Source organism: Thamnophis sirtalis, unplaced genomic scaffold (assembly GCF_051295495.1).
Source record: "Thamnophis sirtalis isolate CommonGarterSnake01/CBP01778 unplaced genomic scaffold, rThaSir2_p1.2 scaffold_15, whole genome shotgun sequence".
Classification (NCBI taxonomy): Eukaryota; Metazoa; Chordata; class Lepidosauria; order Squamata; family Natricidae; genus Thamnophis; species Thamnophis sirtalis.
In genome coordinates, this window is record NW_028261395.1 from 15,250,921 (window position 1) to 15,263,985 (window position 13,065).

Sequence of the window (13,065 nt, forward strand, 5' to 3'; positions counted from 1 at the left end):
CTCAAGCAGGTAGGTGGGCCCTCTGGAGCACCGTACCGGAACGGTATCTGGTGCTCCAGGCAGGCTCCGGTACCACCACTGGTTTCTACCAATGAAAAATTATTCCTCCCACATGATCAAGCGGCTCCTTTGGTTGTTGCTAGGGGAAGGGATATTGGTTTTTCTATTCTTTTATACTGGATTTTTATTGTTTGTAAGCTGTAGACTGAGAGTGGGTGGCGGCCCTATATATCTTCTAAATAAATAAATAAAATTATGCAAAGTTTCAGGGCATTTGTTGAAAACTCACACCCATTGTCTTTCCTAATCAGCTATTATAATCTTAACTTTTATCTAAAGGCAAACTTCTGTGGGCTCAACATAAGTCTGAAGCCAATCCAGCTCTGGGACAAATGCTCGCATCCAGTATTTTGAGTGACATTGGAAATACAGGAAGTGATCCTGAACCAGATTGCACCATCAAAATAGGTTCTGACTCTAAACAACTTTAATAATTTTCCTCCTCTGTTTCTGGCAGAAGGGTTTGTTTGTGCAGACTCACAGGAAACTATTGTGTTTAAACAGGAAAGGACTTTGTTTAAATAGCAATGCAATGGCAATGTCCATTGAACTTAATACAGAAATGGGATTTTGGGGCAAAATCCAATTCCTGGCATTCTACTCACTGAAAGAAATGCCAACCTACCTAAAGAATGGAAAGAGGATCGGGGTCCAGAGTCTGGGGTCACATAAAGCTCGCTCTCCTCTTGAATTGGTTCTCCGCTTAGCATATCGGTCCACCCTTGTCGGTGAAATTTGGGTGGGACAATGAAAGGAACACTCTTTGTTCTGTCCAAAGGCAAACACAGCATTGAGTTATATTAAGGAAACAAAAACCATATCAGGAATCTAACTACTCTGAAAACAACACAGGCAAGGTTGAAATATCTGGAACCCTTCCAACTGAAATGGAAGAAATTGGAGCTGAAGTCTGCCGCACAAAAAGTCAAAGGAACTTAAAAGGATGTTTGGCATTAATCAGATCGTACTTGTTTCTTCCCGGCTCTTTTCTAGAATTACATGTAAGAACATACATCTTCTCATAATTGTACTTACTGACAGTCAGTGGCTGGCAAAGTAGCTGCAACAGTTAAAAAAAATAAACAGTCAATAATAACAAGCTGAACAAAATCAAAGCACCATCTGACAAAACAAGACCAAATAATTAGCCTAAAATTAAAATAGAAAGGTTAAAAAGACTTCTTTGGGGCATCATTTCAAGATTGGGACACCTTGAGTCTTTTTAGAGAACAGCTACTGATTAAAACACTTGGCAATTGAGTGGATAAGGCAGGGCTTCAATCTCAGACCTGGGAATAAACTACCTTCCTTCCAATGGAAATGCAAAGGAGGAGGAGGAGGAGGAGGAGGAGGAGGAGGAGGAGGAGGAGGAGGAGGAGGGGGAGGAAATATAAATAAAATAGAGAAAATTTAAAACCAATAAAAGGGAGAAAGAGTAACAGATCGAAAGCCAAGCCTTCTTCACTTTTTGGCCTCATTTTAATTTGAAAAAAAGTTAAATCAAGAGGATTATTTTTTTTTAATGGAAAGATGGTGTTTTGGATTGAAACCCAACTTTAAGCATTAAGATTGCCAAAATCATGGCTAAATGACTTTGCATATTGTCCCAGATTCTGAAACTTGACACATATTGCTTTCATTTCTCTTCAACCACCACAGGGAAATTAATTAATCTAAAGATAACTTATTATAAGAATAGACAGCATGTTCTGAAAATCCACATTTCGTCTGCTTAGAAATTTTAATTACAAAGCATGGTTGTCAAAGATGCTTCCACATCCTATTTATGGTGGAACAATGCAAAGGTTGGGAAAAAATGGCTGGGAACTTGATATGATTTGTGTAAATTCTGTCCCAGGGCTGATACAAATTCTAGAGCTTTTCTCCCAGTTTACCCAATTCTTCTTCCTCCCTCTGATATCTTTCCTGGAACATCTTCTATCTCCAATTAGCTGGTAATTAGAAGGAAGAAATCGTTGAAACTATCTCTCTTAAGTTTTTCATGGTTATTTTATTGTTATTATGCAGTCAGGGATTGTTCAATGACTGGAAAATGTCTGTTGTTCATGTCATTTATTCAATAATTGTTTGATTTTTGGAATCTTCTGGCAGGGGGTCTTAAATACCTGCATTCTATTTATTTTTATTTTTTGTGTATTTCTTTGGCTGCTTGATAGAGAGGATTGGAAGGTGATGGACTCCTTGTCTCTAAACCCAGTGGTCAGAGAGGCCTTGTATTCCCAGGGTTGATTGTCCTTCCCCAAAGCCTGAGCCACAGAGGTGATCCACTTGAGACTCGACTGGATCCCCTGTCCCTGGCAGAGGAAGGAGATTCCCAAAGAAGGTGATGGCCAGCAGAAAAAGGGCTTTTGTACCTGGCATTTTGAGGAGGAACCAAGGTTGATTGAGCAACATCTGGCTCTTGCAAAATTGAGGTGACCGGATCAGTCAGTTCTTCATAAGAGGCCTTGAGATATTTGCTCTTCCAGAAGAGGTAGGCAGCTATCCCCAAAAGGACCAGAAGCAGAAGTCCAGTTACCACTCCACCAGCCACAGCAACTGCCTGTTCTGAGGTACACAAACACTTGCATGAAACACGCCAAGTGAAGACATCCACTTCCCAAAGGAAAATATATCACATTGCCCAACATTCTGGCAGCTGTTTGATTTCTGCTTAATATTCTAGCTTCATCTCCACCACGTTCCTTTGTAGAAAGGCAGCACCCACCCCTCACCTAGAAGAATGAAATACTGAATGAAAAGGGCAGAATATTACATTTCCCATAAAAGAGAAATAGAAATCTTAAAGGAAACAGAAACTGCCTCCAGAGGAGACCTTCCTTTCATTGAGCCAAATAATTGGGTTTGAATCCAGTGATCCACTATATACTCGTGGATAAGATGATCCTCAAATAAATTGATTCTTGAATTTTTAACCAAATTACCAGAAAAACTGGCTATTTCAGACCTGTTGAAATGTTTGTATCTTTTCTCTTTCACAATTGGTTTATGTCAGGTGTGTCTCCATCAATAACCAAGAAAGAAAACTCCCAACTCCATTGTTTGTGGAATTAAAGATACTTTTACTAGTCATGAAAAGATAGCAGTGAAAGAAAAGCAAGCTCTGAGCCAAAAAGGCATGAACATGTACATATCAAACGTTTATCCAGCAACCTCCCCCCAATCACTTCAATCCCCATCCCAATGGAAAGAAGAATCTTTTAAACCGCAAACGACACCTTCTCTGAAATCCTTAGTCTGTTTCAAGTGTGGAAAAGAGGAGTACCGAGCTGCAGAATGCTGTTCTCAGGCACTGGCTAAGAAACCAGATTGCCCATTGGGGGGAAAACTTATGAAACCTGGCCAGCACAGAAAGGAGATGGCCCTGAGGAGCAGGGAGACCATAGAATTTCCACCCCCTCCCTTCTTTGAGGAGGAAACCCCAGCTTCGCAGCAGGAGGAACCATACTCATCTGAAAGTGAACCAGAGGATGAACCACTGGTAAGCAAACCAATTAAACCGCTTACCTTGCCCCTGAGACTATTTATCCCCAACTAGGACAGGGGGATGAAAATCTCAGCTTTAGTGGACTCGGGGTGCACCCGCTGTTTGATCAGCCCAACCCTGGTAAGAAAGTTGAGGATTAATGTAAGGAAACTGAAAAGCCCCATAACTTTTGGCCAACAAGATGGGTCAATAGCAGGGGGGAAGCCAGCTTCATTTGCCACTGAGCTTCTACAGATAGGCATCGGAAGCCACGAGGAAATGCTTATATTTATAGTGGTGCCTGGCATGGAATGGCCACTAGTTCTGGGTCTTGCATGGCTGAAAAAATGGAACCCCCAAATTAATTGGAAGCAAGGCACCCTAAGAGCGCAGATGCATGTGACTTTTGCTGAGAATCCAGACAAAGAAACTGAGGAGGCAGAGCACCTAGAAACAGCCATGTCTGCTTACACTATGCCAACCCAGGGCATACCCAAAGAATATAAGGACTTGGCTGAGGTTTTTAGCGAAAAAGCATGTGATGAGCTTCCACTTCACCGCTCCACTGACTGTGCGATAGAAATCCTACCTGGAAAGAAGAAAGAGATAAGGAAGGGTGGGTGGAAGGGAGAGTAAGAGAAGGAGAGGAGGGAGAAAAAAGAGAAGGAGAGAGAGTAGGATGGGGAAGAGAGAGGGTAAAAGTAGGAGAGAGGTAAGGGAAGAAAGAAGGGGAAGGAGAGGAGGTAGGAAGGAAGTAGAGAAGGAGGGGAGAGAGAAAAGAAAAGAAAGAGAAAATAAGGTGGTGTCATAATAGATGCAAACAGTTGCAAAGCTTCCTGGGATTTGCAAACCTTTACCAGTTTGTACGATGGGCTCAGTACTTTAAAAGGTTTGAATTTACACTCAGATACCTCCTGGGGGGGGGATTTCCTGGCAGATGGACTATCCAGGAAACCACAATACAATAGCATGAAGCGAAACATAATCAAACCCATGATACAAGACAATCAATTAGCCGCTAGAGTAACCACCAGATCCCAGGGAAAACGAGACATTCAGGAGGACAATGACACCACCCAAACTTTTAAACAAGCTTTAACCACCAACAAATGTTTTTTGAGCCTCAAAGGCAGCTGTCTGATGAAAGATAACCTAGCTTGGGTGGGAGGGAAGCCAGCCAAAACTGTACTTAATGGAAAGGTGCCACGACTCCAAACTAGCAGGACACTTTGGTTTTGTAAAAACTTTACATCTAATTAAAAGGCAATTTTGGTGGCCATCACTAAAAAAGGACATAGAGAGCTATGTAGCCAGCTGTCCAATTTGTGCGGCAGCCAAAAAACGCCAAGGCAAAATGCCAGGACTGTTACAGAAGGTAGCCAAGCCCTCAGCACCCTGGAAGGAGATAGCTATGGATTTTATTATCAAACTAGCAGAAAGTGCATGGAATACTGTCATTTGGGTCGTAACAGACTTGTTTTCCAAACAGACACATTTTATACTGTGTCAAAAGTTCCCAACTACCAAAAGTCTAGCCAAGTTATTCCTGATACACATTTATCACCTTCATGGAGCCCCGCAGAGGATCATCTCCGACAGAGAGGTCCAATTCACCTCAAAAATTTTGGGGGCCATTCTTAAACTTACTGGGCACCACCCAAAGACTGAGCTCTAGTCACTATCCATGCCAATGGTCAAACTGAAAATCGGAACATGGTTCTAGAACAATACCTAAGATGTTTTATTAATTTTCAACAGGACAACTGGGTTGATCTTTTACCATTTGAAGAAGTGGCCTTCAATAACTCTGTGCACTCAAGCACTAGGTTCACCCCTTTTAGAGTAGCAACAGACCAGGGTTTGAACCCCATGCCTGAACTACCCACAGAGGAACCCACCATCCCCTCACTAAAAGAATGGATAGACAACCTACGAAACACATGGCCAGCACTGTTCCCTCTAAGGTGCGTGCGTGCGCGGCCGCGCACATGGAAAGAAATCCCCGCGCAGAAGTTTCTAACTGCCACGCAGAGATTTCTACCAAAGCAAACGTGGGGAAGTCCTTTGCAGGCGGCTAGAACTGGCCTCCCGCAAAGGACCTCCCCAGTCTTGTTTTGATGAGCCGCCAGTCCTCTTGCTTCTTCGCCTTCATCAGCAAAGCTCCCGCTGGCTTCCAGGCCCATGGCAGTGGTGCCTCTCCTGAGTCTCCCTCCACGCGGAGCCCCTGAGCTGGCTCCCGCGTTATCCCTCCCCCTTCCTCCTCTGCTGTGCTTTTGAGGCTGCGGGAGCTAGTAGGAAAGCGGCGGAGGTGGAGGCGACGGCAGGGGTAACCCAGAGCCCAGCTGACTCCACCTCAGCTGGGCTCTGGGTTACCCCTGCCACCGCCTCCACCTCCGCCGCTTTCCTACTAGCTCCCGCGGCCTCAAAAGCACGGCGGAGGAGGAAGGGGGAGGGATAACGCGGGAGCCAGCTCAGGGGGTCCGCGTGGAGGGAGTGGCACCACTGCCATGGGCGGAGGCACCAGCGGGAGCTTTGCTGGTGAAAGAGAAGAAGCAAGAGGACTGGTGGCTTTGAAATGCAACCCCCTTGTCCCGCCGGCCGCGGATTTGATTCGGCGTAAGTGGGGGCCAAACACATGCTGAGCTGACTTTGCGCAGTGAGGCGGAGTAATTAACTCCCCCCCACAAAGAACGTGTGTGTGTGTGTGTGTGTGTGAGAGAGAGAGAGAGAGAGAGAATTGGATCAAAATTGGTGGCCAAAGGAGTGGAGGGAGGGAGGGAGGGAAGGAAGGAAGGAAGGGAGGGAGGAAGGAAGCCCTGCCCCCTGTGAAAAAAACTGAAGATGGAGCAGTGAATGAATAAACCATAAAAGCAACAAACAGTTAATGCGTAAGTAAGCTGAGGAGCAAGTTCTCAACTAAGGAAGCAATATAAGAAAGAAATATAAAAAGCTCAATATGCCAAAACACTTATTTTAGTCTTCATTTAATTACTTGTATTGTAGTCTGATGTAACGTCTTTTTAAAGTTAACGTTAGTTAGAAAATATAGGGTACAAAACTTAAATAATAAAAAAATTGTACATTTTGGCATGGCATATGATTTTATTGACTCAGTTGGAAATGATGTGGATGTTGTATCTGATTCTGAGGTATATATATTCTTAAGTAACATAACATATAGCATATTGTCCAAACTTGCTAGACTATTTAATTGATCTTACTACTTTAAAGGGGGAGAGTTTCATGATAAATTATTTTATTACATTTATGTTGCATTTATATATTATATTTATTACATTTATATTCCACATTATATATTTGTATTGTTATTTTAGTGTATATTGTCAATTTCGATAGATATTATATTGATATATCAATACTGATTTTAATCATACTAAATAACAATTACTGCTATTATTTATCAGCATTACATATTTACAGTTTTTAATATCGAGTTAGTCGTATTTTAGAATAATAGCGTTATCTTTTAATAGGATAATTGGCAAAATCTAATTCACATGTGATGGGTTGCATTCCAAAGGAATGTGAGAGGACAGGTTGCCTGCAAAATGCCAAGACCCAGGCCAGGACCCTGTTGGTGCCATGTCTCTCTCTAGCCAGTCTAACAATCTAAAAGCTGAGCAGAGAGCCTTTTTTTTTCAGGGTGAGCGGAAAAGTATAGTCTTTGAGTGGCACTTTTCATGCCTGGCATTCATCAGGCTGAAATCTCGCTAGCAATCGGCGCTTGACGCTTGGTATGTTGCGCAAATGTCCAGCAGACTTGACAGCAGTTCAAACTGTGGCTCTCTTAGGTGCTCAGGCATGAAACTGTGCCGCTCAAACACTATACTTTTCCGCTCACACTGAAAAAAAATTAGAGGGAACATTGATGGCCAGTGGTTAGATTAGTGTTACAGATAGCTAGAGAGGCTTTCAAAACTCAAGCTGACAAAAAATGGGTAGATTCCAAACCCTTCCATGTTGGAGATAGAGTATACCTATCGACAAAATTCCTGAAGTCGTTGCAGCCATCAAAGAAATTAGGGTCACATTTCGTCGGACCTTTCCCGATCACCAAAGTTATCAACCCAGTAACAGTAGAATTACTCCTGCCAAAGTCACTCAGGAAAGGCCATCCAGTGTTTCACATTAGTTTACTCAAACGAGAAGTAATCTCACAACTCAGACCACCTGCACCGACACCTCCTGTTCCAGGGGTGGGTTTCTCGCCCCGTTCCAACCGGTTCGGTTGGAACGGGGCTGGAGGCGTCCTCGTGCACGTGCGCGGTGCACGCATGCGTACTAGTGTCTGCGCGACGCTCCAGCTGCTCCTGGACAATCGCGCAGGTGCTGTATGCGTCCTGTGCATGCGTGGAAGCGCAGAACTCATCAAAACCGGGTAAGGACCGCGGGCGGGCGGGCGCGCCCTTCGCCGTTCCCGGAAGTTACTTACTTCCGGGTTTGGCGACCAACCGGTTCGCAGGGACCCCCGCAAACCGGTTGAAACCCACCCCTGTCCTGTTCCTATCATGATAGAAGGCGAATAACATTTTGAAATTAAGGAAATCCTGGACTCTAAGACCCACAGGGGGAAAACCCAATACTTAGTTGCTTGGAAGCATTTACCTTCAGCCCAAAATAAATGGGTAGAGAAACACCATGTTAGGGCCCCTGCTCCATTGAAAAAAATTCACTTCCAATACCCTGACAAACCTTGTTAAAATACTATGATGAAATTTCTTTTCTTATTTTTTCCACAGGTGAATCTCTCCTTTTTCTAAAGAACAGCAGCATGTCAGATCCCTAAAAGTGATACTGCCATTCAATTGGGAGGAGGGGAGCCTCAGAGTTAAATCATTAGCTACATCTGAAACAAATGATTTTACAACTTTACAACTGGTTTCCTGTCACTGGGAGACTGAAGGTCCCAACATCTCTGGAGGGATGTTTATGATAGTCATGTGGGATATATAACTTTGATTTCTAACTAGAGATAGCCATGGGAACGTGTGCTTTATTGACTCCCAGGGCAGAAGAGTTAAGGAAGCATCTTCACACTTGTGTATTGGTCAGAATCTGCATTCGGACAAAGGGGAGGGGTCATTATCAGCTTAATCCCATTCGCATGGCCTAAAGGTTTTCAGATTCTGCTTTGCTTCTAATAGTTTCCATTCTGACTGATTAAAGTTCCTTTTGAAATAATCCTTTCAAGAGTCTTTACTTTCTCAAGTTGGGAGAAGAAAGGACCCTGAGATGGACAAATAAAGACTCTTTTCAATCCCCAGAAGACAGCTGGAAAGACTATGGGGGAGGATGGAAATTCATTGTAAGGTTTTCTTACTTGCCTCATTTATGATGTAATCAGTTAAATGGATTAATGGAGAGATGACGTTTGGGAGTACCTGGCACAGCAAGTTCTGAACACCTTGGACTTCTCTCTGGTGGGAGGCAAATTTGTCCAAAAATGTCTGTATTACCTGTATTGTAAAAGTAGCTGCATACACATGCACACACTCAGAGACACACCATTCAGAATTAGACTGAGGCTATCCCCTTCACCTACCGCCACACAAAGCTTCTCCTAGACTTGTTCTTGCTTATATGGCATTAAGGCCCAAGCAGTCATATCTCCTTTCCAATTCCATAAGGCAGGGGGCATCCCTGTTGTTCCAACACACAGAGCAACTTGGAAGAAATGGTAGAATGAAACTGCCATCACTCATTCAGCTTTTTCCTCCCTGAGTCCAGCATCTCCAACCACAAGCACTCCACCAGCAGAGGCAGTAGCAAGCCATCAACTTAAACCATGCATCACTTTGCAGCTACTAGCAGCAATATTTTGCCTCTTGGAAAAACACAATAGTTGATATTTGGTGCCAGCTTGGTAGTCCACGGATGGAGCTCATCCCTTGTTTTGTTATCTCCCACCCAATGAGTAAAGTTCATTTCCTTCTCAAATTGCTGCTCTTTAATGGACATCACGTTTATCCACCTTAGAAATTCATGCCTGTTTCAAAATACAGATCTGTACCTCTAAGACCCAGATAGAGGATGCTTTGGTCTAGTGTGGAGATATTTCTGCAGATTGTGTAAATGGGTGGAAGAGAGAACCGGTGGCATCTACTCAGATTCTCAATTATGCGTATCAACAATTGGTAACTTGAAGCTTATTCTGTACTTTGTCTGTTCAGTCCAGCTGAAGAGAAATATTGTCTAAGCCGAGCAGACTAACACAGACTCCCATTTCAGAAACCACCTGTGGCTAAATCAGAGAGGTGTTCAAAGAGATGAGGTGACAGATGCCACTAAGTGAGGATCCAAAGTGAGATGCATTTGCCTTTCTCCTCTGACACCTCTGTCCCATCTCCAAAGGTGGAGCTCCTACTCTAAGCAAAAGTTCCAGAGGGATGTTCCTTACCGGACATGACACCTAGATGGAAGAAACTGTGAGGTTCTCAGGAACTTCGATTGCACTGCAGCTCAGAGCTTCAATTCCATCTTGGATCCAACTCTCCAACGCACACTTTTTCCTAGCAGTTGTCCTGTTCTGCTCTCCTCTATTACTGAGGCGTCTGAGGTGGTAGTGGTTGCGGCAGCAGCAGAAGCAGTAATCAGACAGGGCTTCCTCTCAGCTGCAATGGTGCTACTCCACCTTCCTCTAGACCTGATAAACCTGGGATTAGAAAACTGCAAGAGCTCCACTCGGTCTGTCTTTGCCTGCCTTTGGCTGTTGAACAGCCAGCTCCGCCTCTTGGTCACATACCAGCTCCTGAATGTCTCAGGGCTGTGGAGAAGCTGCCAAGTCTAGGGAGGAGGTGGCCAGTGGGCTCCAGCAGGGCTGCAGCCACCTCTTCCTTCCTGGAAAGAGAGGGTTCAGCTCCTGGCTCTAAAGTCTCCTTCTGACCTAAACTCTCTGGGATAGAGAATCAGAGCAGAAGAGCAAATTATAACGATTTTTTCTTTCTGTGGCTTGTACATTAAACCAAGCCTCATCTATTTTCCTTCTGTAGTCAGGGGAAGGCTGTAATAAAAGCATTCCCGATCTTCTTTTTTTCTTGCATGGAGCTAGTCGCTTCTCCAAAAGTGGTGGTGGGAATTCCAGATAGGCTGCCTTTTAACTTGTGTGTAAAAAGCTCTGTTCTTCCACTTTCCTGGCAACATGTCTTAACTGGAGAGGAGGAGGAGGTAGCCCAACCCTTAGAACAGCAGGTGGGCCCACCTGGCAAGATCTCCAAGTAAAGAGTGGCTGGTGGACACAATAGATTTTGGAATCTCCAGAAGTAAAGTTTGGTCCATGAAACTGAAAAGGGCATTGTGGGAAGATGACATTAGAAAGTCCTGGCACATTTTGCAATTCTGGGGCTGAATTTTTTAAAAATAATTTCTTCATATCATCATTACAATGACAAGATTACAATAGCAGAGTTGGAAGGGACCCTGGAGGTCTTCGAGTCCAACCCCCTGCCTAGGCAGGAAACCCTATACCGTTTCAGACAAATCCAACATCTTCTTAAAAATTTCCAGTGTTGGGGCATTCACAACTTCTGGAGGCAAGCTGTTCCAGTAATTAATTTTTCTAACTGTCAGGAAATTTCTCCTCAGTTCTAAGTTGCTTCTCTCCTTGATTAGTTTCCACCCATTGCTTCTTGTTCTGCCCTCAGGTGCTTTGGAGAATAGTTTGACTCCCTCTTCTTTGTGGGAGGGAGTCCAATATCTCTCTGAGATATTGGAACACTGCTATAATCTCTCCCCTAGTCCTTCTTTTCATTAAACTAGACATACCTAGTTCCTGCAACCGTTCCTCATATGTTTTAGCCTCCAGTCCCCTAATCATCTTTGTTGTTCTTCTCTGCACTCTTTCTAGAGTCTCCACATCTTTTCTACATCGTGGCGACCAAAACTGAATGAGTTCCCCATTTATCCCCTCATCCAAATCATTGATGAAGATGTTGAAGACTACTAGGCCTAAAACAGAGCTTTGGGGTACTCCACTGCATACCATGTAGATGCATCATCATCTTCTCCTTTTCCTTGTCCCCCTCTCCTCCTCCCCCTCCCGGGTGATTGGAGGAAAGATCATTTTGCAAAATGTCTTTCTGCAACCCTCCATAAGCTTTTCCTCCTGGGGAATCAGCAAGTGGTGATTTCAGGCCAAACTGCTGTTCGAGGAAGTTTCCTTGGAGAGGTTCCATAAATAGATGACTTTAGAGGCAAAGCAAGTGTGTGACATGTTTATGGGTTACAGTCTAACCTGCCAAGAGTAGAGTCCTCTGCTTCTAACTTGGGGCAGGGGGTAGGTGAGGAATACCAGGAATAGTCAAGGAAACCAACAAATAGATCATTGAGACCATCAACCAGATGAATGAAAACACAAATGACCAGGCTCAACTAATCATCCTTTGGACATAATATTTGAAGAGCTAGACTTCTGGAGAAGACCCTTCCCCTGCCTAGAGAATGAAATGTTTTAGGGCAGCGGTTCTCAACCTGTGGGTCGGGACCCCTTTGGGGGTCGAATGACCCTTTCACAGGAATGGCCTAAGACTATCGGAAAACACATATTTTCAAAAAAATACGGAAAACATTAAAAAATGTTATGGTTGGGGGTCACCACACCATGAGGAACTGTATTAAAGGCTCGCAGCATTAGGGAGGTTGAGACCCACTGTTTTAGGGGATATTAAGAGGCAGAATATTATATTTCCCCAAAGTAAAGCAGCCGTAAAGTGAGATTTGGACATTAAGTGTGAAACCTACTGGGTCAGACTGGACAGCCTCTTAGAACCCCTTTACTTCTATATTAAAAGTCACATAGACAAGAGTTGGAACTTGCAATAGAATAACAGGGACAGTTAGAAGTTACTTAAAGGAAGTGTCCCCATTCACTAACCATAAAGATGTTCTCGCCAACATCCCTATGTCAAAACTTGTGTTAAAAGTCCAAACCACAAAGTTCAATTAAAGTTCGTTAATAACATGTAAGCCATACCTGAAACAAAAGGAGAAGTAAGACCCTCATCTCCTTATAAGGCTTTCTCCTCAAGGTAACCACTAAGAAATGTGTTAAGTATGCTTTTGAGAATGTATAAGAATGCATGCTTCGATAATTAAGGTTGTTCAGAACTTGCAATGCTAGCATGGGCTAGCTTTCTGAACCTGGCTGCCAAATAAACTTTTCCTGTATCCTGAGAAGCCTAACACCTGTCATTTTCTGCAACAAAAGGAGAAATGAAGAAACATGCTTTTAAAGAGAGAAAGCAGCCCCAGTTTACTGCATAGTAAAACAGCCCCAGCAGATGCCTGAAATCTTTAGAGGTGGAGATTTTGTGTCTGTTAAGAAATCCAGGCCAATCTATTCCTAAACAAAACATCTTCAGTTCCAGGGTGATGGGATTAAGAAGGACAGGACATGATTTTTAGGACATGATAGGATTAACCCACCACCACTGAAATAGCAAGAGACATAAAGGCTCCTTCATTGCACAATCCCCAGAACAGTTCAAACTTCAAAGCCGCAG

At 43.6% G+C, this 13,065-nt stretch overlaps 1 protein-coding gene across 1 annotated transcript in view; it reads right to left on the bottom strand.

Moving 5' to 3' along the window:
- The window catches only part of LOC106540488 (synaptotagmin-15), a 28,999-nt gene extending 18,941 nt beyond the window's left edge, over nt 1-10,058 (bottom strand). The window contains exons 1-3 of the mRNA XM_087702097.1: nt 9,966-10,058; nt 2,436-2,628; nt 686-828 (exon numbers count right to left, since the gene is read on the bottom strand). Coding sequence (XP_087558223.1) covers nt 686-828; nt 2,436-2,628; nt 9,966-9,972 — 343 coding nt within the window. The 5' untranslated portion in view covers nt 9,973-10,058. The remainder of the gene's footprint in view (nt 1-685; nt 829-2,435; nt 2,629-9,965) is intronic.
- Between the last annotated feature and the right edge of the window lie 3,007 nt (nt 10,059-13,065).